General features: G+C 44.5%; 1 protein-coding gene across 2 annotated transcripts in view; it reads right to left on the bottom strand.

Annotated features, from left to right (window-relative positions):
- Positions 1-27,500, bottom strand: part of LOC110503028 (teneurin-4) — a 332,490-nt gene that overhangs the window by 137,125 nt on the left and 167,865 nt on the right. For both annotated transcript variants that reach the window (XM_090224046.1, XM_090224045.1), the window contains 5 exons: positions 23,406-23,560; positions 9,735-9,836; positions 9,349-9,525; positions 6,705-7,111; positions 6,287-6,478 (listed from right to left, as the gene is read on the bottom strand). In XM_090224046.1, coding sequence (XP_090080172.1) covers positions 6,287-6,478; positions 6,705-7,111; positions 9,349-9,525; positions 9,735-9,836; positions 23,406-23,560 — 1,033 coding nt within the window. The remainder of the gene's footprint in view (positions 1-6,286; positions 6,479-6,704; positions 7,112-9,348; positions 9,526-9,734; positions 9,837-23,405; positions 23,561-27,500) is intronic.

Raw genomic sequence — 27,500 nt, 5'->3', positions numbered from 1 at the left:
GTGTGTTTGCGTGTGTGTGTGTGTTTCTGTGTGTGTCATTCATCATTGTGATGATAATCCACCAGATTGACTGTGGAGAAATTTGTTCCAGGTGGATGATGGGATACCTCATCTCTGACACACCAATCAGAGGGCTCCGTTTAATCTACAGTGATGTTTAACACCTACGTGTGATGTGGCTGTCATCTGAAATGGGCATTATTGAACACAACAAGTAGAATGAATGGCACCCTATTCCCTTCATAGTGCACTACTTTTGACCAGGGCCCATAGGGTAGTAGTGCACTACGTAGGGGGGTAGGGTACAATTTGGGATGCATGCCTATATCTATCGACCTAGCAGTGCCATGGAGGACAGCTCTGCCTGTGAGCAGTGACAGACTCACCGAGTGGTTGGACCTACTGTCCAATAGTCTTCCTTTTGTATTTCTCTGAAACGGCTGATGATGTCATTATCACGTTGCAGCACGACCCTGTCAGCCACAGTACGACACCAAATATGGGCGTTTTTACAACACTGAAGATGGAAACGATTTAACAGCAGGAAGCACTTAACTTAGAGGGACATCCATTGAAGATGTTTGGGGGGGAAAAAATGAATATCTACCATTAAACATGTTTTCATATCTACCATTAAACATGTCTTCATATCTACCATTAAACATGTTTTCATATCTACCATTAAACATGTTTTCATATCTACCATTAAACATGTCTTCATATCTACCATTAAACATGTCTTCATATCTACCATTACACATGTTTTCATATCTACCATTAAACATGTCTTCATATCTACCATTAAACATGTCTTCATATCTACCATTATGTACCATTAAACACGTCTTCATATCTACCATTAAACATGTCTTCATATCTACCATTATCTACCTTTAAACACGTCTTCATATCTACCATTAAACATGTTTTCATATCTACCATTACACATGTTTTCATATCTACCATTAAACATGTTTTCATATCTACCATTAACTACCATTAAACATGTTTTCATATCTACCATTAACTACCATTACACATGTTTTCATATCTACCATTAAACATGTTTTCATATCTACCATTAAACACGTTTTCATATCTACCATTAAACACGTTTTCATATCTACCATTAAACACGTTTTCATATCTACCATTAACACGTCTTCATATCTACCATTAAACATGTTTTCATATCTACCATTAAACATGTCTTCATATCTACCATTAAACATGTTTTCATATCTACCATTAAACACGTTTTCATATCTACCATTAAACACGTTTTCATATCTACCATTAAACACGTTTTCATATCTACCATTAACACGTCTTCATATCTACCATTAAACATGTTTTCATATCTACCATTAACTACCATTAAACATGTTTTCATATCTACCATTAACTACCATTAAACATGTCTTCATATCTACCATTAACTACCATTAAACATGTTTTCATATCTACCATTACACATGTTTGCATATCTACCATTAACTACCATTACACATGTTTTCATATCTACCATTAACTACCATTAAACATGTTTTCATATCTACCATTACACATGTTTTCATATCTACCATTAACTACCATTACACATGTTTTCATATCTACCATTAAACACGTCTTCATATCTAACATTAAACATGTTTTCATATCTACCATTAACTACCATTAAACATGTTTTCATATCTACCATTAACTACCATTAAACATGTCTTCATATCTACCATTATCTACCATTAAACATGTTTTCATATCTACCATTAACTACCATTAAACATGTCTTCATATCTACCATTAACTACCATTAAACATGTTTTCATATCTACCATTACACATGTTTTCATATCTACCATTAAACACGTCTTCATATCTACCATTAAACATGTCTTCATATCTACCATTATCTACCATTAAACACGTCTTCATATCTACCATTAAACATGTTTTCATATCTACCATTACACATGTTTTCATATCTACCATTAAACATGTTTTCATATCTACCATTAACTACCATTAAACATGTTTTCATATCTACCATTACACATGTTTTCATATCTACCATTAAACACGTTTTCATATCTACCATTAACACGTCTTCATATCTACCATTAAACATGTTTTCATATCTACCATTAACTACCATTAAACATGTTTTCATATCTACCATTAACTACCATTAAACATGTCTTCATATCTACCATTAACTACCATTAAACATGTTTTCATATCTACCATTACACATGTTTGCATATCTACCATTAACTACCATTACACATGTTTTCATATCTACCATTAACTACCATTAAACATGTTTTCATATCTACCATTACACATGTTTTCATATCTACCATTAACTACCATTACACATGTTTTCATATCTACCATTAAACACGTCTTCATATCTACCATTAAACATGTTTTCATATCTACCATTAACTACCATTAAACATGTTTTCATATCTACCATTAACTACCATTAAACATGTCTTCATATCTACCATTATCTACCATTAAACATGTTTTCATATCTACCATTAACTACCATTAAACATGTCTTCATATCTACCATTAACTACCATTAAACATGTTTTCATATCTACCATTACACATGTTTTCATATCTACCATTAACTACCATTAAACATGTTTTCATATCTACCATTACACATGTTTTCATATCTACCATTAAACATGTTTTCATATCTACCATTAACTACAATTAAACATGTTTTCATATCTACCATTAAACATGCTTTCATATCTACCATTAAACATGTTTTCATATCTACCATTAAATATGTCGTCATATCTACCATTAAACATGTGTACATGTCTATTGACTTCATTTCACTGACTATAGCGTTACTCATAACTTATAGGGCTTTTCCTCAATACAGTCCGTTACTCCTTCCAGACAAAATATCTCTATCAAACACTCGTACAGGTCCGACATGTCTGATTGATATGAGAGGCAATAGGATAACGTCCTGTCTCGTACAGGTCCTACATGTCTGATTGATATGAGAGGCAATAGGATAACGTCCTGTCTCGTACAGGTCCTACATGTCTGATTGATATGAGAGGCAATAGGATATTTAGAAAATATGTTTCCTCATTTTTTTTTAAACCGCATTGTTGGTTAAGGGCTAAGGGTTGGTTAAGGGTTGGTTAAGTAAGCATTTCATGGTAAGGCCTACAACTGTTGTATTCTTCGCATATGACAAATACAATGTGATTTGATTTGAATTACATCCTGTCTCGTACAGGTCCTGTATTTCATTCATAAGAGAGACAATTAAAAGCCACCCACCTTCCAACTAAATCAAAGCCACCCACCTTCCAACTAAATCAAAGCCACCCGCCTTCCAACTAAATCAAAGCCACCCACCTTCCAACTAAATCAAAGCCACAAACCTTTCAACTAAATCAAAGCCACCCACCTTCCAACTAAATCAAAGCCACCCACCTTTCAACTAAATCAAAGCCACCCCCCTTCCAACTAAACTAAAACCACCCACCTTCCAACTAAACTAAAGCAACCTACCTTCCAACTAAACTAAAGCCACCCACCTTCCAACTAAACTAAAGCCACCCACCTTCCAAATAAACTAAAGCCACACACCAGCCAACTAAACTAAAGCCACCCACCTTCCAACTAAACTAAGCCACCCACCTTCCAACTAAACTAAAGCCACCCACCTTCCAAATAAACTAAAGCCACACACCAGCCAACTAAACTAAAGCCACACACCAGCCAACTAAACTAAGCCACACACCTTCCAACTAAACTAAAGCCACCCACCTTCCAAATAAACTACAGTCACCCACCTTCCAAATAAACTACAGTCACCCACCTACCAGCCAACTAAACTAAAGCCACCCACCTTCCAACTAAACTAAAGCCACCCACCTTCCAAATAAACTACAGTCACCCACCTACCAGCCAACTAAACTAAAGCCAACCACCAACCAGCCAACGAAACTAAAGTCACACACCTTCCAACTAAACTAGTCACCCACCAGCCAAATAAACTAAAGCCAACCAGCCAACGAAACTAAAGTCACACACCTTCCAACTAAACTAGTCACCCACCAGCCAAATAAACTAAAGCCACCCACCAGCCAACTAAACTAAAGCCACCCACCAGCCAACTAAACTAAAGCCACCGACCAGACAAATAATTAAAGCCACCCAGCCACCCACCAGCCAACTAAACTAAATTCACCCACAAACCAACTAAACAATAGCCACCCACCCACCAGCCAACTAAACTAATGTCACCCACCTTCTAACTAAACTAAAGCCGCCTTCATATCTACCATTAAACATGTTTTCATATCTACCATTAACTACCATTACACGTTTTCATATCTACCATTAACTACCATTAAACATGTCTTCATATCTACCATTAACTACCATTAAACATGTTTTCATATGTACCATTACACGTTTTCATATCTACCATTAACTACCATTACACATGTTTTCATATCTACCATTAAACACGTCTTCATATCTACCATTAAACATGTTTTCATATCTACCATTAACTACCATTAAACATGTTTTCATATCTACCATTTACTACCATTAAACATGTCTTCATATCTACCATTAACTACCATTAAACATGTTTTCATATCTACCATTACACGTTTTCATATCTACCATTAAACATGTTTTCATATCTACCATTACACATGTTTTCATATCTACCATTAACTACCATTAAACATCTTTTCATATCTACCATTAAACATGTTTTCATATCTACCATTAACTACCATTAAACATGTTTTCAGATCTACCATTAAACATGTTTTCATATCTACCATTACACATGTTTTCATATCTACCATTAAACATGTTTTCATATCTACCATTAAATATGTCGTCATATCTACCATTAAACATGTGTACATGTCTATTGACTTCATTTCACTGACTATAGCGTTACTCTTAGCTAACTTATAGGGCTTTTCCTCAATACAGTCCGTTACTCCTTCCAGACAAAATATCTCTATCAAACACTCGTACAGGTCCGACATGTCTGATTGATATGAGAGGCAATAGGATAACGTCCTGTCTCGTACAGGTCCTACATGTCTGATTGATATGAGAGGCAATAGGATATTTAGAAAATATGTTTCCTCATTTTTTTTTAAACCGCATTGTTGGTTAAGGGCTTGTAAGTAAGCATTTCATGGTAAGGCCTACAACTGTTGTATTCTTCGCATATGACAAATACAATGTGATTTGATTTGAATTACATCCTGTCTCGTACAGGTCCTGTATTTCATTCATAAGAGAGACAATTAAAAGCCACCCACCTTCCAACTAAATCAAAGCCACCCACCTTCCAACTAAATCAAAGCCACCCACCTTCCAACTAAATCAAAGCCACCCACCTTCCAACTAAATCAAAGCCACCCACCTTCCAACTAAATCAAAGCCACCCGCCTTCCAACTAAATCAAAGCCACCCACCTTCCAACTAAACTAAAACCACCCACCTTCCAACTAAACTAAAGCCACCCACCTTCCAACTAAACTAAAGCAACCTACCTTCCAACTAAACTAAAGCCACACACCAGCCAACTAAACTAAAGCCACCCACCTTCCAACTAAACTAAAGCCACACATCTTCCAACTAAACTAGTCACCCACCCACCAGCCAACTAAACTAAAGCCACACACCTTCCAACTAAACTAGCCACCCACCTACCAGCCAACTAAACTAAAGCCACCCACCTACCAGCCAACTAAACTAGCCACCCACCCACCAGCCAACTAAACTAGCCACCCACCCACCAGCCAACTAAACTAAGTCACCCCCCTACCAACTAAACTAAGTCACCCCCCTACCAACTAAACTAAGTCACCCCCTACCAACTAAACTAAGTCACCCCCTACCAACTAAACTAAGTCACCCCCCTACCAACTAAACTAAGTCACCCCCCACCAACTAAACTAAGTCACCCCCTTGCTCAACTTTTAGTGTTACTTTGAAACAGACACCAATGATTCTAGCTCTGAGGCAAGCCAAGTGATGGGATCCATAGTAACATGATGTTATCCAGAAAAAATGATTTTTGGGGGGGGGGGGTTGTCAGAGAAAAGACCATTAAGAATTCAGCTTTGATCTAACGCAGCTACTGCAAAGCCTTAGTCTGTAATCAACTCAGCTGGGAGCCTGGCACATAGATTTTGTACTGAAATTGCTTTGGGATGCAGGTGTGTTTGGGGTAAACAAAATAATTTTGTCTACTTACTCATAGAAGGTGGTCCATCCGTTGTTGTTACTCTTCGTAGCCAGCAATGAGGAGCTCCCATGATAGGTCATCATAGCCAGCTCCTGCCCCTGAGCAGCGATGGTCTTCAGGGCGTTGTTGGTCCCAATGGTGAACCAGAAAGTCTGTCCATCAGGCACCATCAACCACAGAGGCATGCCTGTTGTATCCCTCCTGATCAATCAATCAATTCATTCATCAAACTTCATGTACAGTGTATATAGCATATTTCTGACAGCAAATGCAGTTGAAAGTGCTTAACGAATAAACTAATAAAAGGTGAAAAAGAAAAAAAAAATGTTTTCTAGACAAACATAAAACTAAGATAACAATTCAATTAGTAAAATAACAGACTAGTGTAGCAACAAAACAGATACATGAATAGATAAAGGCAGGACACCTGATCGTCACTATGTTGTTGTTCTGATCCGTGATGCTGGCCAGGTCTCCCTCTCCGGAGTAGGTCAGGTTATAGATGTCATCCCCAGTGGTCAGACTCTGAGTATAGATGTGACTGCCATTGGAGTCAAAGAGATAGAGTTCATCGCTAATCGGGGAGGAGACCTCGTACATGCTCAGTGGGTTCAGGTAAGGCTTGTTCCGTCGGACGGAGCGAATACGGATGTTGCCAAGGTCGGCGACGAAGAGTTCACCGTCAGGGGAGACAGCCAATGACGACGGGGCGTTGACTCTGGCATCTTTTGCGTAGCCATCGTCGCCGGAGTAACAGTCACAGTTAGCGTCGTTGTTACAGTCACAGCCGCTGGGCGCCCCGGCCACCAATGAAATCTCTCCGTTGGTGGACACCTGAAATTTACAGGAAATGTTTACATCCGAGTAAAAGATGCTCCGTCTTGTCCGGACAGAGAGTATTACAGTGCGTTCAACGATCATGATCATTGCAAGTAAAACAGTAAAACAGTACAATAGTATTCTAGGTAATCAATCAATCAATCAATCTAATGTATTTACAAAGCCCTTTTTACATCAGCTGATATCTCAAAGTGCTGTACAGAAACCCAGCCTAAAACCCCAAACAGCAAGCAATGCAGGTGTAGAAGCACGGTGGCTAGGAAAAACTCCCTAGAAAGGCAGGAACCTAGGAAGAAACCTAGAGAGGAACCAGGCTATGGGGGGTGGCCAATTCTCTTCTGGCTGTGCCAGGTGGAGATTATGGTGCGTCACTTGAGTGGGTTGAGTCACTGATGTGATCTTCCTGTCTGGGTTGGCGCCCCCCCCCCTCCCTTGGGAGTGGCGGAGATCTTTGTGGGCTATACTCAGCCTTGTCTCAGGATGGTAAGTTGGTGGTGTGGGGGCTGTGCTTTGGCAAAGTGGGTGGGGTTATATCCTTCTTGTTTGGCCCTGTCCGGGGGTATCATCGGATGGGGCCACAGTGTCTCCTGACCCATCCCGTCTCGGCCTCCAGTATTTATGCTGCAGTAGTTTATGTGTCGGGGGGCTAGGGTCAGTATGTTATATCTGGAGTACTTCTCCTGTCTTATCCGGTGTCCTGTGTGAATTTAAGTCTGCTCTCTCTAATTATCTCTTTCTTTCTCTCTCGGAGGACCTGAGCCCTAGGACCATGCCTAAGGACTACCTGGCATGATGAGTCCTTGCTGTCCCCAGTCCACCTGGCCATGCTGCTGCTCCAGTTTCAACTGTTCTGCCTGCGGCTATGGAACCCTGACCTGTTCACCGGACGTGCTACCGGTCCCAGACCTGCTGTTTTCAACTCTCTAGAGAGCAGGAGTGGTAGAGATACTCTTAATGATCGGCTATGAAAAGCAAACTGACATTTACTCCTGAGGTGCTGACTTGCTGCACCCTCGACAACTACTGTGATTATTATTATTTGACCATGCTGGTCATTTATGAACATTTGAACATCTTGGCCATGTCCTGTTATAATCTCCACCCAGCACAGTCAGAAGAGGACTGGCCACCCCTCATAGCCTGGTTCCTCTCTAGGTATCTTCCTAAGTTTTGGGCTTTCTAGGGAGTTTTTCCTAGCCACCGTGCTTCTACACCTGCATTGCTTGCTGTTTGGGGTTTTAGGCTGGGTTTCTGTACAGCACTTTGAGATATCAGCTGATGTAAGAAGGGCTATATAAATACATTTGATTTGATTCTAACAGATTATAAAGGGTTATCTTGTGAGACTGGATAAGTCCAAGTATGATGGACCCAGATAAGTCCAGGTATGATGGACCCAGATAAGTCCAGGTATGATGGACCCAGATAAGTCCAGGTATGATGGACCCAGATAAGTCCAGGTATGATGGACCCAGATAAGTCCAGGTATGATGGACCCAGATAAGTCCAGGTATGATGGACCCAGATATGATGGACCCAGATAAGTCCAGGTATGATGGACCCAGATATGATGGACCCAGATATGAAGGACCCAGATATGAAGGACCCAGATAAGTCCAGGTATGATGGACCCAGATAAGTCCAGGTATGATGGACCCAGATATGATGGACCCAGATATGATGGACCCAGATAAGTCCAGGTACGATGGACCCAGATAAGTCCAGGTACGATGGACCCAGATAAGTCCAGGTACGATGGACCCAGATAAGTCCAGGTACGATGGACCCAGATATGATGGACCCAGATATGATGGACCCAGATAAGTCCAGGTACGATGGACCCAGATAAGTCCAGGTACGATGGACCCAGATAAGTCCAGGTACGATGGACCCAGATAAGTCCAGGTACGATGGACCCAGATAAGTCCAGGTACGATGGACCCAGATAAGTCCAGGTACGATGGACCCAGATAAGTCCAGGTACGATGGACCCAGATAAGTCCAGGTACGATGGACCCAGATAAGTCCAGGTACGATGGACCCAGATAAGTCCAGGTACGATGGACCCAGATAAGTCCAGGTACGATGGACCCAGATATGATGGACCCAGATATGATGGACCCAGATATGATGGACCCAGATAAGTCCAGGTATGATGGACCCAGATAAGTCCAGGTATGATGGACCCAGATAAGTCCAGGTAAAAGTAAGAAGTTGTTTCTCTATCTCACCTGTCTCACACGGTTGATCTTCTTCTCGTCTGACTCAGAGATATACAGGATGCCATTGTGAGAGACGGCGAGAGCGTTGGCCGACTCCAGGGTGGCGTGGACGGCCACCTTGCTGACCAGGAAGTGGTCCAGGCCGGGCACCTGGCAGTGCATGGGCCTCCCTGCCACGATACGCACCTGGTGGTTACAATTGACATTTGAATCATTTAAATGTACCAGACGGTCTAACACTCTTATCCAGAGGGAATTACAATCAGTGCATTCAACTAAGGTCAGTGCATTCAACTAAGGTCAGTGTATTCAACTTACGTAGGTAAAACAACCACATATCACAATATTTTCAAGTAAAGTCTAGTACAGTACAGTCTAGTGTTTTGTTTCCTCACCTGGTGGTTCTCTGAGATCTGTAGTACCACATTGTTATCCAGGACATACAGAGAGTTATCCATGGGACTGACAGCCAGGTCTGTGGGCCACTCCAGACGCACCTACAGAGGAACAGACACACAACATACAGAGAGTTATCCATGGGACTGACAGCCAGGTCTGTGGGCCACTCCAGACACACCTACAGAGGAACAGACACACAACATACAGAGAGTTATCCATGGGACTGACAGCCAGGTCTGTGGGCCACTCCAGACACACCTACAGAGGAACAGACACACAACATACATAGAGTTATCCATGGGACTGACAGCCAGGTCTGTGGGCCACTCCAGACGCACCTACAGAGGAACAGACACACAGCATACAGAGAGTTATCCATGGGACTGACTGAGAGGTCAACAACAGACAGTAGAGATGTGAGGAGAGGTCAACAACAGACAGTAGAGATGTGAGGAGAGGAGGCAGTAGAGATGTGAGGAGAGGTCAACAACAGACAGTAGAGTTGTGAGGAGAGGAGAAAGTAGAGCTGTGAGGAGAGGAGGCAGTAGAGCTGTGAGGAGAGGAGAAAGTAGAGCTGTGAGGAGAGGAGGCAGTAGAGCTGTGAGGAGAGGAGACAGTAGAGCTGTGAGGAGAGGAGACAGTAGAGATGTGAGGAGAGGTCTGGGAGGTGAGTGGACCACTCCAGATACACCTGAGGGGGGGGGGGAGACAGACAGACAGACAGACAGACAGACAGACAGACAGACAAATGTGAGGACAGGTGCTTCAGGTCCAAAACTGAAAGCATGTTTGTATCGATCAACACATTTTTCACATTCATTTGAGAGGGAAACAAAAGCCTGGGGGGGCAACAAGAGTTGTTGAGAAGCATTTATAGGACTGGTAGATAGTGTTGAAAACATCCAGCTATCTCATAACAGCTCCACAGGCCTGGGAGCTCATTTAGGGAGGAGATATACTATAGCCACACCTCAGCCCTCCACCCCTCACAGTGGATGTCTCTCTCAGCTGTGGGTCATTAATTTGTTAATGGAAAAAAAAACACGGCAGGAGGTAAAGTCCTTGAAGAGAAAATGGAGGACTAACCCCCCCCCCCCCACCACACACACACACCACCACCACAAATGGAGGACTACTTATGGAATGAAAGGCACTGCTCACCTCCAGCCTCCCAAATTATGACTTATTGTTATGAAAATAATACCCCCCCCCCACACGCCTCTCTGAGGAGAGCTATATGAAGCATCGTATTTCAATAGCAGGGCTGAGAACAGCAAAAAGGAAAAGAGCTCTTCATTTACTGGGAAATAGAAAGGGCATTTCTCGATGCCCGGACAGTTTATCACATGAGGGCTGGATGATTCCTCATCCTACAACTGGGAAATAGGACAAAGCAGGATCAAATTACCTTGCAATTACTACACCTGAGTAACCTTTCATAGTGGGTTGGTTAATAATACAATGTTCACAAACCTCCAACCTCAGAAAATGATTGGGGAGCAATCCCTAAAGTATCAACTAATATGTTAACATAGTGGTAAATTATGTTATGAACTTGGCTTCGTCAAAACAGAAATCCTCAATTTATTAAGAGAATACTTTGAAGGGTATTTTATAGACTGTGTATAACAACAACAACAACAACAAACAAAAACAACAAACAAAAACAACAACAAACAAACAACACACAGAAGGTGAAAATCCTGCAGAATTCAACACTGTGAGAGACGATATATATCACGGTGACTTGTCTATAGAGGAAGATACAGGGTTTTGATTTGGTCACAAAGTGGGTTCAACCTTCAACTGACAATAGTTGAACAATACATCAGCAAAAAAAAACATAGATGAAAAACTTAAAACCGCTGACTTGTGGATTAAAATGGCCCGGGGGAAATTGTTTCTAACTGATAAATGTGAAATAAGCTCAGGATGCCACGTTAAATTCCACTTCACAAGCTGATCCCAACAGCTCTGCCTGCCTGCATTCTACAAGCCTCCAGCCTCCAATAAAAACACAGATAGCTAGAACTCCCCAACCCATTCCCTTCCCCCCATCCCAACCCAAACATAAATAGCTAGGCCTCCCCCAACCCAATCCCCTTTCCGCAATCCCAACCTCAACATTAAGATCTAGGCCTCGCGAACCCATCCCTTTCTCCCCATCCCAACCCCAACATTAAGAGCTAGGCCTTCCCCCTAACCCCAACATAAATAGATAGACCTTCCCCCCAACCCCAACATAAATAGCTAGACCTTCCCCCCCAACCCCAACATAAATAGCTAGACCATCCCCCCAACCCCAACATAAATAGATAGACCTTCCCCCCCAACATAAATGGCTAGACCTTCCCCCCCAACCCCAACATAAATAGCTAGACCTTCCCGCCCAACCACAACATAAATAGCTAGACCTTCCCCCCAACCCCAACATAAATAGATAGACCTTCCCCCCCAACCCAGGGTAGCCTAGTGGTTAAAGCGTTGGACTAGTAACCGGAAGGTTGCAAGTTCAAACCCCTGAGCTGACAAGGTACAACCCCAACATCTGTCGTTCTGCCCCTCAACAGGCAGTTAACCCACTGTTCCTAGGCCGTCATTGTAAATAAGAATTTGTTCTTAACTGACTTTCCTAGTTAAATAAAGGTCAAATAAAAAACAACATACAGTGGCTTGTGAAAATATTCACCCCCTTGGCATTTTTCCTATTTTGTTGCATTATAACCTGTAATTAAAATTGATTTTTTTGGGGGGGGGGGTTGTATCATTTGATTTACACAACATGCCTACCACTTTGAAGATGCTAAATATTCTGCAAGTCTCTTGGGGTATGTCTCTACAAGCTTGGCACATCTAGCCACTGGGATTTTACCCATTCTTCAAGGTAAAACTTCAAGTTGGATGGGTTCCACTTGTGTACAGCAATCTTTAAGTCATACCACAGATTCTCAATTGGATTTAGGCCATCCCAAGACATTTAAATGTCTTAAACTACTCAAGTGTTGCTTTAGCAGTATGCTTAGGGTCATTGTCCTGCTGGAAGGTGAACCTCTGTCCCAGTCTCAAATCTCTGCAAGACTGAAACAGGTTTCCTTCAAGAATTTCACTGTATTTAGTGCTATCCATCATTCCTTCAATTCTGACCTGTTTCCCAGTACCTGCCAATGAAAAACATCCCCACAACATGATGCTGCCACCACCATGCTTTACTGTGGGAATGGTGTTCTCTGGGTGATGCGAGGTGTTGGGTTTGCGCCAGACATAGCGTTTTCCTTGATTCCTCAATTTTAGTCTCATCTGACCAGAGTACCTTCTTCCATATGTTTGGGGAGTCTCCCACATGCCTTTTGGCGAACAGCTAACGTGTTCTTTAAGCAATGGCTTTTTTTCTGGCCACTCTATTTCTGGCCTCTCTTCAGTAAAGCCCAGCTCTGTGGAGTGTACGGCTTAAAGTGGTCCTATGGACAGATACGCCAATCTCCGCTGTGGAGCTTTGCAGCTCCTTCAGGGTTATCGTTGGTCTCTTTGTTGCTTCTCTGATTCATTTCCTCCTTGCCTGGTCCATGAGTTTTGGTGGGCAGCCCTCTCTTGGCAGGTTTGTTGTGGTGCCATATTCCTTCAATTTTTTAATAATGGATTTAATGGTGCTCTGTGGGATGTTCAAAGTTTCTAATATTTTTTTATAACCCAACCCTGATCTGTACTTCTCCACAACTTTGTCCCTGACCTGTTTGGAGAGCTTCTTGGTCTTCATGGTGCCGCTTGCTTGGTGGTGCCCCTTGCATAGTGGTGTTGCAGACTCTGGGGCCTTTCAGAACAGGTGTATATATACACTGAGATCATGTGACAGATCATGTGACACTTAAATTGCACACAGGGGGACTTTATTTATCTAATTGAAGGTAATTGGTTGCACCAGATCTTATTTAATGGCTTCATAGCAAAGGGGGATAATAAATATGCATGGACCACTTTTCCGTTTTGTTTTTGTTTTTTGAAACAAGTAATTTTTTACATTTCACTTCACCAATTTGGACTATTTTGTGTATGTCCATTACATGAAATCCAAATAAAAATATATTTAAATTACAGGTTGTAATGCAACAAAATAGGAAAAATGCCAAAGGGGATGAATACTTTTCCAAGGCACTGTAAATTGCTAGGCCTACCCCCCAACCCCAACATAAATAGCTAGACCTTCCCCCCAACCCCAACATAAATAGCTAGGCCTCCCCCAACCCAACCCCAACATAAATAGCTAGACCTTCCCCCCCAACCCCAACATAAATTGCAAGGCCTTCCCCCCCAACCCCAACATAATTCCATACGGTACCCTATTCCCAATGTAGTGCCTTATGGTCCCTGGTCAGTTCTAGCACACTACATAGGAATAAGGTACCGTTGTGGATGCAGCATCAGCCTCCCAACACAGCAGGTCCCAGGAAAACACTTCCTGGAGAATGTTCGCCGACCGATGACATGCGTCGGCTGAGGTATACCCAGCCAGTCAGCCTGTCCACACACATCCCTCATTTTGGGGGCGCAATCAGTTCCGTCTTGACTCAAACTTTGTGCTCAGTCATCATTCCCAGCCTCTGGGCTGCTTTCAGATCTCCTTGCTAGGTCTGGCATGGCACCCTATTCCCTATGCAGGCCCTGGTCAAAGGCAGTGCACTATATAGGGAATAGGGTGCCATTTCAACCAGCACTGAGCTGGGGATGTCTGACATCCTATAACCATTCTCCCTCCTCAATCCCTCCAGACAGAGGGAATTTATACAGTAAGACATAGGTTGGCGCCCGCATAGGGAATAGGGTGCCATTTGGGATGCATCCCTACACTACCTCTAGGTACCTATGTTCCCCCTCTACTCTTCTCTCTCCTCATCCTCTCTTCTCCTCACAACAAACAGGACAGACAGAGACAGAAACAGACAGACCGACAGACATACAGACCGACATACAGACAGACAGACAGACAGACAGACAGACAGACAGACAGAGACAGAGACAGAGACAGAGACAGAGACATAGACAGAAACAGACAGACAGACAGACAGACAGACAGACAGACAGACAGACAGAGACAGACAGAGCAGAAAATGTATTGACTCTGGGAATGAGAGGAGGACGAGGAGGAGAAGGAGGGGAGGATTTAACATTTCTTAAAACCTATTTCCTGTCAACACTGGTGGTTGAATATTTAATGAGTGTGGAGGTGGCGAGGCAGAGGAAGCTGATGAGGCTCAGGAGAGATGAGATGGTATATGCTGCCTGGCTGGCTGAAAAGGGGTTTTCACACCGACAGACCGCCCAGAGATGAGTGATGAGATGGATCGTTCTCCAGCCCCTCTTCCTCTCTTCACACATTCTGTAACCCAAGCACACCCTGCACCACTTACCCCCTGACTACAACCTCAGACACCAACACAGGGACAGACGGTCACTAAAACTGAACCCTTTAAAACCATCTAGTTGTATTATAACTCTCTGGGTGATGAACTCCCTCTGAAACCATCTAGTTGTATTATAACTCTCTGGGTGATGAACTCCCTCTGAAACCATCTAGTTGAATTATAACTCTCTGGTTGATGAACTCCCTCTGAAACCATCTAGTTGTATTATAAATCTCTGGTTGATGAACTCCCTCTGAAACCATCTAGTTGTATTATAACTCTCTGGGTGATGAACTCCCTCTGAAACCATCTAGTTGTATTATAACTCTCTGGGTGATGAACTCCCTCTGAAACCATCTAGTTGTATTAGTAAGTTCTCTTGTTTGACAATAGCCTGGCCGTTCACCATGAGCTTTTCCTCCAGATTCTGCTCTTATCAATGTGATGCTTGTCTAGAGAAAATAAGTAATCCACTCTGTCTGAATACCCTGTCTGAGTACCCTGTCTGAATACCCTGTCTGAATACCCTGTCTGAGTACCCTGTCTGAATACCCTGTCTGAGTACCCTGTCTGATTACCCTGTCTGAATACCCTGTCTGAGTCCCTGTCTGAATACCCTGTCTGAGTACCCTGTCTGAGTACCCTGTCTTGATACCCTGTCTGAATACCCTGTCTGATTACCCTGTCTGAGTACACTGTCGGAATACAGTGTCTGAATACCCTGTCTGAATACCCTGTCTGAATACCCTGTCTGAGTACACTGTCTGAATACCCTGTCTGAATACCATGTCTGAGTACACCGTCTGAATACCCTGTCTGAGTACACTGTCTGAGTACCCTGTCTGAGTACACTGTCTGAATACCCTGTCTAAGTACCCTGTCTGAGTACACTGTCTGAATACCCTGTCTGAATACCCTGTCTGAGTACCCTGTCTGGATACCCTGTCTGAATACCCTGTCTGAGTACACTGTCTGAGTACCCTGTCTGAGTACACTGTCTGAATACCCTGTCTGAGTACCCTGTCTGAGTACACTGTCTGAATACCCTGTCTGAATACCCTGTCTGAATACCCTGTCTGAGTACCCTGTCTGATTACCCTGTCTGAATACCCTGTCTGAATACCCTGTCTGAATACTGTGTCTGAATACTGTGTCTGAATACTGTGTCTGAATACTGTGTCTGCATCTGAAATGGCACCCTATTTACTATATAGTGCACTACTATTGAACAAAGCCCTACGAGCCCTGTGTAAAAGTAGTGCACTACTATTGAACAAAGCCCTACGAGCCCTGTGTAAAAGTAGTGCACTACTATTGAACAAAGCCGTACGAGCCCTGTGTAAAAGTAGTGCACCATCAGATTTGAACTGAACTAAACGAGCGTCATCATCGTCACAACAGTTTTGATAAAGCATTCTGTCTGAAGCGTTCTGTCTGAAGCGTTCTGTCTGAAGCGTTCTGTCTGAAGCGTTCTGTCTGAAGCGTTCTGTCTGAAGCGTTCTGTCTGAGGCGTTCTGTCTGAGGCGTTCTGTCTGAAGCGTTCTGTCTGAAGCGTTCTGTCTGAAGCGTTCTGTCTGAAGCGTTCTGTCTGAAGCGTTCTGTCTGAAGCGTTCTGTCCGAAGCGTTCTGTAACACCCTTGAAGTGGGAACGTGGTGATGTAATCTTGATCCAGGACATGATTTTCCCTGCTATATAACTTTGAACTCAGCAGAGGACTGGGGGAGAATATTTATTTTCAAAACAAGACTTCAAGACCATAGACCCCTAGCGCCTTTGTAAAAACACATTAACAAGATTTCTCGCCGGAGTCAAACTATTAACCTTGTGGATAACAACAACAAAAACGGTTAGGAAAACAGAGGCCTAATTTGAAAGGCAAACACAAAGCGAAGGGAAGAGGAGAGAAAATACCAGAGGTCATTGGACCAAACACGTTCCAATAGCCAGTAAAGACCAGAGGTCATTGGACCAAACACGTTCCAATAGCCAGTAAAGACCAGAGGTCATTGGACCAAACACAGTAAAGACCAGAGGTCATTGGACCAAACATGTTCCAATAGCCAGTAAAGACCAGAGGTCATTGGACCAAACACAGTAAAGAACAGAGGTCATTGGACCAAACACGTTCCAATAGTCAGATAAGACCAGAGGTCATTGGACCAAACACAGTAAAGACCAGAGGTCATTGGACCAAACACGTTCCAATAGTCAGATAAGACCAGAGGTCATTGGACCAAACACAGTAAAGACCAGAGGTCATTGGACCAAACACAGTAAAGACCAGAGGTCATTGGACCAAACACAGTAAAGACCAGAGGTCATTGGACCAAACACAGTAAAGACCAGAGGTCATTGGACCAAACACAGTAAAGACCAGAGGTCATTGGACCAAACACGTTCCAATAGAAAGATAAGACCAGAGGTCATTTGTTACATATCTCGCCGAAGATGGTGGCTCTTCCTGTTCGGGCAGCGCTCGGTGGTCGTCGTCGCCGGCCTATTACCTGCCATCAATTCCCTTTCCGTTTGTTTCTGTTTATTGGGTCTAATTGGGTACACCTGTTATGAGTTAGTGTTGTTTGTAGGCTATTTAAGGGCACTAGGCCCGCTGGGTATTTGTGTGGGCTTGTTCTCTGTTATTTTGGTGTTGGTGTTATCTCATTATTTTCCGGACAGTTGTAGTCCTGTGTATTTTGGACGGGTGGTTTCTTATGCCCTAGTGTTGGCATGTCCATGTCTCCGCTGTCGTTGGAATAAATAGATTCACGTACGATATTACCTGCTCTCTGCGTTTGACTCCTCCACCGCACCATTTATAGAAGTCGTAACATCATTGGACCAAACACGTTCCAATAGCCAGTAAAGACCAGAGGTCATTGGACCAAACACATTCCAATAGCCAGTAAAGACCAGAGGTCATTGGACCAAACACAGTAAAGACCAGAGGTCATTGGACCAAACACAGTAAAGACCAGAGGTCATTGGACCAAACACAGTAAATACCAGAGGTCATTGGACCAAACACAGTAAAGACCAGAGGTCATTGGACCAAACATGTTCCAATAGCCAGTAAAGACCAGAGGTCATTGGACCAAACACAGTAAAGACCAGAGGTCATTGGACCAAACACAGTAAAGACCAGAGGTCATTGGACCAAACACAGTAAATACCAGAGGTCATTGGACCAAACACAGTAAAGACCAGAGGTCATTGGACCAAACACAGTAAAGACCAGAGGTCATTGGACCAAACACAGTAAAGACCAGAGGTCATTGGACCAAACACAGTAAAGACCAGAGGTCATTGGACCAAACACAGTAAAGACCAGAGGTCATTGGACCAAACACGTTCCAATAGAAAGATAAGACCAGAGGTCATTGGACCAAACACGTTCCAATAGCCAGTAAAGACTAGAGGTCATTGGACCAAACACAGTAAAGACCAGAGGTCATTGGACCAAACACAGTAAAGACCAGAGGTCATTGGACCAAACACGTTCCAATAGCCAGAAAAGACGGCAGCACATTCTCTCTGTTCACGGCTCAGAGAGACAGACAGGAAGGAGAATAAAAGGCCAAAACCACCAGGAACTCAGCAAATAACAAATCTGTTCCTAATTATTCCAGGTATTCCCACAGATAAAGAAAGAGACGTGATCGTGTCTCAATGTCATCATGGACGGAATTATGGTTATGGGAACTGTGTGACTGTTTCAAGTAGTAGGTTTGTGTGTGTGTGTGACTGTTTCAAGTAGTAGCTAGTAGTAGCTATGTGTGTGTGACTGTTTCAAGTAGTAGCTAGTAGTAGCTATGTGTGTGTGACTGTTTCAAGTAGTAGGTTTGTGTGTGTGTGTGACTGTTTCAAGTAGTAGCTAGTAGTAGCTATGTGTGTGTGACTGTTTCAAGTAGTAGCTAGTAGTAGCTATGTGTGTGTGACTGTTTCAAGTAGTAGCTAGTAGTAGCTATGTGTGTGTGACTGTTTCAAGTAGTAGCTATGTGTGTGTGTGTGTCTGTGTGACTGTTTCATGTAGTAGCTATGTATGTGTGTGTGTGTGACTGTTTCAAGTAGTAGCTATGTGTGTGTGTGTGACTGTTTCAAGTAGTAGCTATGTGTGTGTGTGTGACTGTTTCAAGTAGTTGCTATGTGTGTGTGTGTGTGTGTGTGACTGTTTCATGTAGTAGCTATGTATGTGTGTGTGTGTGACTGTTTCAAGTAGTAGCTATGTGTGTGTGTGTGTGTGTGTGTGTGTGTGTGTGTGTGTGTGTGTGTGTGTGTGTGTGTGTGACTGTTTCAAGTAGTCTCTTCTCAGATAATTTAGCTGCAGTCAGTCTGCCTGTAGGCGGTGGCAGTCGGCCACAGGGGAGTGGGGGTATAGGGGGCTGAGGGAGTGTGTGTGTGTCCCTGGCGGGGGTAGGGTGCTGACGGAGTGTGTGTGTTTGTGTGTCCATGGGGGATAGTGCTGGGCAGCTGGGAGCTCTCTGCTCTGACAACATCCCTTCACACCCACACACACACACACACACACACTCTCCTGGCCTCCACTGGCAGCTGAGGCCCCTGAGGACCGGTTAGCTGTGGGCCACAGATGACCCTGACTGGCTCTCATTCAGCAGGTCTGAGGCCCCTGAGGACCCGTTAGCTGTGGGCCACAGATGACCCTGACTGGCTCTCATTCAGCAGGTCTGAGGCCCCTGAGGACCCGTTAGCTGTGGGCCACAGATGACCCTGACTGGCTCTCATTCAGCAGGTCTGAGGCCCAAACGACAACCTATTCCCTTGGTAGAGCACTACGTTTGACCCGGGTCCAAAGGGCTTATGGTGTCATTTTGGACCCATCCCAGGACACAGCAGACAGACAGACAGACAGACAGACAGACAGACAGACAGACAGACAGACAGACAGACAGACAGACTAACAGCACAGTGCTAACAGAATACATTATGGAAACAATTTTGTCATTTTACTTTATTTAACCAGGATACTCCACTCAGTAATAATTGCACACTGTTTTCCAGGGTATCATCATCAACAATCAGTCTCCTCTGTTTTTCCCTAGAGGCAGTGAAGGCCGTAAGAAGGTGTAGAGAGGAGAGAGACACGAGTCTAAAAATGTATTTCAGAGAAGAGGTCACCATTGTCGAGATGAATCACAGCTGACAATAATCAGGACCCTGGAATGAGCCCTGCAGCATCTCCTCTGATCAGCCATATTACTGCCTGTTGCTAGGCAGATGTACAACGTAACAGAACCACCAAGAGATTGGTCATCACACAAGAACACACACACACGCAGTCTTGTACAGCTAACCTTGTGGGGACACACAATTCAGTCCCATTCAAAATCCTATTTTTCCTTACCCCTAAACTTAAATCTAACTCTAACCCTAACCCTAAACCATGCCCTACCCTAGCTCCTAACCCTAACCATAAACCATACCCTAGCTCCTAATCCTAACCCAAACAATAGCTCCTAACCCTAAACCCTACCCTAGCTCCTAACCCTAAACCCTACCCTAGCTCCTAACACTAACCCATACCCTAGCTCCTAACCGTAAACCCTACCCTAGCTCCTAACCCTAAACCCTACCCTAGCTCCTAACCCTAAACCTTACCCTAGCCCCTAAACCTTACCCTAAACCATACCCTAGCTCCTAACCCTAAACCCTACCCTAGCTCCAAACCCTAAACCATACACTAGCTCCTAACTCTAAACCATACCCTAGCTCCTAACGCTAAACCTTACCCTAGCTCATAACCCTAACCCTAAACCCTACCCTAGCTCCTAACCTTAAACCTTACCCTAGCTCATAACCCTAACCCTAACCCATACCCTAGCTCCAAAGACTAACCCTAAACCTTACCCTACCCTAGCTCCTAACCCTAACCCTAAACCATACCTTACCCTAGCTCCTAACCCTAACCATAAACCATACCCTAGCTCCTAATCCTAACCCAAACAATAGCTCCTAACCCTAAACCCTACCCTAGCTCCTAACCCTAAACCCTACCCTAGCTCCTAACCCTAACCCATAAACTAGCTCCTAACCGTAAACCCTACCCTAGCTCCTAACCCTAAACCCTACCCTAGCTCCTAACCCTAAACCTTACCCTAGCTCCTAACCCTAAACCCTACCCTAGCTCCAAACCCTAACCCTAAACCATACCCTAGCTCCTAACCCTAAACCCTACCCTAGCTCCAAACCCTAAACCCTACCCTAGCTCCTAACCCTAAACCTTATCCTAGCTCATAACCCTAACCCTAACCCCTACCCCCTAACCCTAAACCCTACCCTAGCTCCTAACCCTAAACCTTACCCTAGCTCCTAACCCTAACCCAAACAATAGCTCCTAACCCTAAACCCTACCCTAGCTCATAACCCTAACCCCAAACCCTACCCTAGCTCCTAACCCTAACCCTAAACCCTACCCTAGCTCCTAACGCTAAACCATACCCTAGCTCCTAACCCTAACCCTTACCCTAGCTCCTAACCCTAAACCCTAAACCCTACCATAGCTCCTAACCCTAAACTCTACTCTAGCTCCTAACCCTAACCCTAACCCCTACCCTAGCTCCTAACCCTAAACCCAACCCTAGCTCCAAACCCTAACCCGAAACCTTACCCTAGCTCCAAACCCTAAACCTTACCCTAGCTCCTAACCCTAAACCCTACCCTAGCTCCTAACCCTAAACCCTACCCTAGCTCCAAACCCTAACCCTAAACCATACCCTAGCTCCTAACCCTAAACCCTACCCTAGCTCCAAACACTAAACCATACACTAGCTCCTAACCCTAAACCATACCCTAGCTCCTAACGCTAAACCTTACCCTAGCTCATAACCCTAACCCTAAACCCTACCCTAGCTCCTAACCCTAAACCTTACCCTAGCTCATAACCCTAACCCTAACCCCTACCCCTAACCCTAAACTCTACCCTAGCTCCTAACCCTAAACCTTACCCTAGCTCCTAACCCTGACCCAAACAATAGCTCCTAACCCTAAACCCTACCCTAGCTCCTAACCCTAACCCTAAACCATACCCTAGCTCCTAACGCTAAACCATACCCTGGCTCCTAACCCTAACCCTTACCCTAGCTCCTAACCCTAAACCCTAACCCCTACCATAGCTCCTAACCCTAAACTCTACCCTAGCTCCTAACCCTAACCCTAACCCCTACCCTAGCTCCTAACCCTAAACCCTACCCTAGCTCCAAACCCTAACCCGAAACCTTACCCTAGCTCCAAACCCTAAACCTTACCCTAGCTCCTAACCCTAAACCGTACCCTAGCACCTAACCCTAAACCCGACCCTAGCTCCAAACCCTATCCCTAACCATAAACCTTACCCTAGCTCCTAACCCTAAACTCTACCCTAGCTCCTAACCCTAACCCTAACCCCTACCCCCTAACCCTAAACCCTACCCTAGCTCCTAACCCTAAACGTAAACCTTACCCTAGCTCCTAACCCTAACCCTTACCCTAGCTCCAGACCCTAAACCTTGAACTAGCTCCTAACTCTAACCCTAAACCTTACCCTAGCTCCTAACCCTAACCCTTACCCTAGCTCCTAACCCTAAACTATACTCTAGCTCCTAACCCTAACCCTAAACCTTACCCTAGCTCCTAACCCTAACCCTAAACCTTACCCTAGCTCCAAACCCTGAACCTTGAACTAGCTCCTAACCTTTACCCTAAACCTTACCCTAGCTCCTAACCCTAAACCCTACCCTAGCTCCTAACCCCAACCCTAACCCTAAACCTTACCCTAGCTCCAAACCCTAAACTTTGAACTAGCTCCTAACCCTAACCGTAAACCTTACCCTAGCTCCAAACCCTAAACTTTACCCTAGCTCCTAACCCTTAACCCTAACCTACCCTAGCTCCTAACCCTAACCCCTACCCTAGGTCCTAACCCTAAACCCTACCCTACCCTAGCTCCTAACCCTAACCCAACCCTAAACCTTACTCTAGCTCCTAAACCTAATTTAAACCTTACACCTAAACCCCCTAAACTAACAAAATGTCCCCAGTTGGTAAATGTTTTGTTGATTTACTATTCTAGTGAGGACTTCCAGTCTTTAAGTCTAGTTAAACACGTCCACCTGCACACCGAGGGAGGGTGTGCAGGTGGACGTGTTGGTGTGGCAGTCTGCTGCTCTGTGTGTGTTCACTGTCTGTGTGTCTGTCTGTCTGTCTGCGTGTGTGTGTGTGTGTGTGTGTGTGTGTGTGTGTGTGTGTGTGTGTGTGTGTGTGTGTGTGTGTGTGTGTACCTGAGAGATGTCCATGACAGCATCACAGCTGAGAGGTCGTGCAGAGGTCAGGTCGTTGAACCCCAGCAGGGTAGAGATGATCCCGTTCTGGTCAATTCGTCTGATCATAGTCCCGTCCACAAAGAACAGCACTCCGTACTTATCCACTGTGATACCTGGTGGAGAGATGAGGGATGGAGGGGGGGGGGGGAGGGAAGGAGGGAAGGAGGGAGGGATAGGGGATGGAGGGATGGGGTGGAGGGAGGGATGGAGGGAGGGAGGGATGGATGGAGGGGTGGAGGGGGGATGGAGGGAGGGATGAAGGGAAGGAGGGAGGGAGGGGGGATGGAGGGATGGGGTGGAGGGAGGGATGGAGGGAGGGAGGGAGGGAGGGATGGATGGAGGGGTGGAGGGGGGATGGAGGGAGGGATGAAGGGAAGGAGGGAGGGAGGGGGGATGGAGGGATGGGGGATGGTGGGAGAGAGGGATGGAGGGATGGAGGGAGGGATGGAGGAGTGGAGGGAGGGAGGGATGGAGGTATGAGGGATGGAGGTATGGAGGGATGGAGGTATGAGGGATGGAGTGATGGAGGTATGGAGGTATGAGGGATGGAGGTATGAGGGATGGAGGGATGAGGGATGGAGGTATGAGGGATGGAGGTATGAGGGATGGAGGGATGAGGGATGGAGCGATGGAGGTATGGAGGGATGAGGGATGGAGGTATGAAGTATGAGGTATGTAGGTATGGAGGGATGGAGGTATGAGTTATGAGGGATGGAGGTATGGAGGGATGGAGGTATGGAGGTATGAGGGATGGAGGTATGAGGGATGGAGGGATGAGGGATGGAGGTATGAGGGATGGAGGCATGAGGTTTGAGGGATGGAGGTATGGAGGGATGGAGGTATGGAGGGATGGAGGTATGAGGGGTGAGGGATGGAGGTATGAGGGATGGAGGTATGGAGGGATGGAGGTATGAGGTTTGAGGGATGGATGTATGGAGATGGAGGTATGGGGGGATGGAGGTATGAGGGATGAGGGATGGAGGTATGAGGGATGGAGGTATGGAGGGATGGAGGTATGGAGGTATGACGGATGGAGGTATGAGGGATGAAGGGATGGAGGTATGAGGGATTGAGGCATGAGGTATTGAGGTATGGAGGGATGGATGTATGGAGGGATGGAGTTATGGAGGGATGGTGGGATGAGAGATGGAGGTATGAGGAATGGAGGGATGGAGGTATGAGGGATGGAGGTATGGAGGTATGAGGGATGGAGGGATGGAGGTATGAGGGATGGAGGTATGAGGGATGGAGGTATGGAGGGATGGAGGGATGAGGGATGGAGGGATGAGGGATGGAGGTATGGAGGAATGGAGGGATGAGGGATGGAGGGATGGCGGGATAGAGGTATAAGGGATGAGGGATGGAGGGATGGAGGGATGGATGGATGAGGTATGGAGGGATGGATGTATGAGGGATGGAGGGATGAGGGATGGAGGGATGGAGGGATGAGGGATGGAGGGATGAGGGATGGAGGGATGGAGGGATGAGCGATGGAGGGATGAGGGATGGAGGGATGGGGCATCGTCAGCTCAAGTCCATCTCGACTGGTAGTATAACACAATACGTCAATATACTAACACAATACTTCAATATACAAACACAATACATCAATATACTAACACAATACATCAATATACTAACACAATACATCAATATACTAACACAATACATCAATATACTAACACAATACATCAATATACTAACACAATACATCAATATACTAACACAATACATCAATATACTAACACAATACTTCAATATACTAACACAATACATCAATATACTAACACAATACTTCAATATACTAACACAATACATCAATATGCTAACACAATACATCAATATACAAACACAAGACATCAATATACAAACACAATACATCAATATACTAACACAATACATCAATATACTAACACAATACATGTGTTTTAATTTCAGTTGTTGGTACACTGGTAGTATAACACAATACAGTTGTTACATTTGTTGGTATGTGGTCAGTTGATGTTGTATCAATTGTAAATCAATATACTTTGTATTAGCTAATATAGGTCAGATTGTATTAGCTGCTATAGGTCAGACTGCTATAGGTCAGACTGTATTAGCTGCTATAGGTCAGACTGCTATAGGTCCGACTGTATTAGCTGCTATAGGTCAGACTGCTATAGGACCGACTTTATTGGCTGCTATAGGTCAGACTGTATTGGCTGCTATAGGTCAGACTGTATTGGCTGCTATAGGTCAGACTGCTATAGGTCAGACTGTATTGGCTGCTATAGGTCAGACTGCTATAGGTCAGACTGTATTGGCTGCTATAGGTCAGACTGTATTGGCTGCTATAGGTCAGACTGCTATAGGTCCGACTTTATTGGCTGCTATAGGACCGACTTTATTGGCTGCTATAGGTCAGACTGTATTGGCTGCTATATGTCAGACTGTATTGGCTGCTATAGGTCAGACTGCTGTAGGTCAGACTGCTATAGGTCAGACTGTATTGGCTGCTATAGGTCAGACTGTATTGGCTGCTATAGGTCAGACTGTATTGGCTGCTATAGGTCAGACTGCTATAGGCCAGACTGTATTGGCTGCTATAGGTCAGACTGCTATAGGTCAGACTGTATTGGCTGCTATAGGTCAGACTGTATTGGCTGCTATAGGTCAGACTGCTATAGGTCAGACTGTATTGGCTGATATAGGACAGACTGCTACAGGTCAGACTGTATTGGCTGCTATATGTCAGACTGTATTGGCTGCTATAGGTCAGACTGTATTGGCTGCTATAGGTCAGACTGTATTGGCTGCTATAGGTCAGACTGCTATAGGTCAGACTGTATTGGCTGCTATAGGTCAGGCTGCTATAGGTCAGACTGTATTGGCTGCTATAGGTCAGACTGTATTGGCTGCTATAGGTCAGACTGCTATAGGTCAGACTGTATTAGCTGCTATTTGTCAGACTGTATTGGCTGCTATAGGTCAGACTGTATTGGCTGCTATAAGTCAGACTGTATTAGCTGCTATAGGTCAGACTGTAATAGCTGCTATAGGTCAGACTGTATTGGCTGCTATAGGTCAGACTGTATTGGCTGCTATAGGTCAGACTGCTATAGGTCAGACTGCTATAGGTCAGATTGTATTGGCTGCTATAGGTCAGACTGTATTGGCTGCTATAGGTCAGACTGTATTGGCTGCTATAGGTCAGACTGTAGTAGCTGCTATAGGTCAGACTGTATTGGCTGCTATAGGTCAGACTGCTATAGGTCTGACTGTATTGGCTGCTATATGTCAGACTGTATTGGCTGCTATAGGTCAGACTGTATTGGCTGCTATAGGTCAGACTGTATTAGCTGCTATAGGTCAGACTGTATTGGCTGCTATAGGTCTGACTGTATTGGCTGCTATATGTCAGACTGTATTGGCTGCTATAGGTCAGACTGTATTGGCTGCTATAGGTCAGACTGTATTGGCTGCTATATGTCAGACTGTATTGGCTGCTATAGGTCAGACTGTATTGGCTGCTATAGGTCAGACTGTATTGGCTGCTATAGGTCAGACTGCTATAGGTCAGACTGTATTGGCTGCTATAGGTCAGACTGCTATAGGTCAGACTGTATTGGCTGCTATAGGTCAGACTGCTATAGGTCAGACTTTATTGGCTGCTATAGGACCGACTTTATTGGCTGCTATAGGTCAGACTGTATTGGCTGCTATATGTCAGACTGTATTGGCTGCAATAGGTCAGACTGCTATAGGTCAGACTGCTATAGGTCAGACTGTATTGGCTGGTATAGATCAGACTGTATTGGCTGCTATAGGTCAGACTGTATTGGCTGCTATAGGTCAGACTGCTATAGGCCAGACTGTATTGGCTGCTATAGGTCAGACTGCTATAGGTCAGACTGTATTGGCTGCTATAGGTCAGAATGTATTGGCTGCTATAGGTCAGACTGCTATAGGTCAGACTGTATTAGCTGCTATAGGTCAGACTGTATTAGCTGCTATAGGTCAGACTGTATTAGCTGCTATAGGTCAGACTGTATTGGCTGCTATAGGTCAGAC

The sequence above is a fragment of the Oncorhynchus mykiss genome, chromosome 27 (genome assembly GCF_057628025.1).
Source record: "Oncorhynchus mykiss isolate SJ-2025 chromosome 27, ASM5762802v1, whole genome shotgun sequence".
In the NCBI taxonomy this organism is placed as follows: Eukaryota; Metazoa; Chordata; class Actinopteri; order Salmoniformes; family Salmonidae; genus Oncorhynchus; species Oncorhynchus mykiss.
This window is presented reverse-complemented; position numbering and strand designations above follow the sequence as displayed.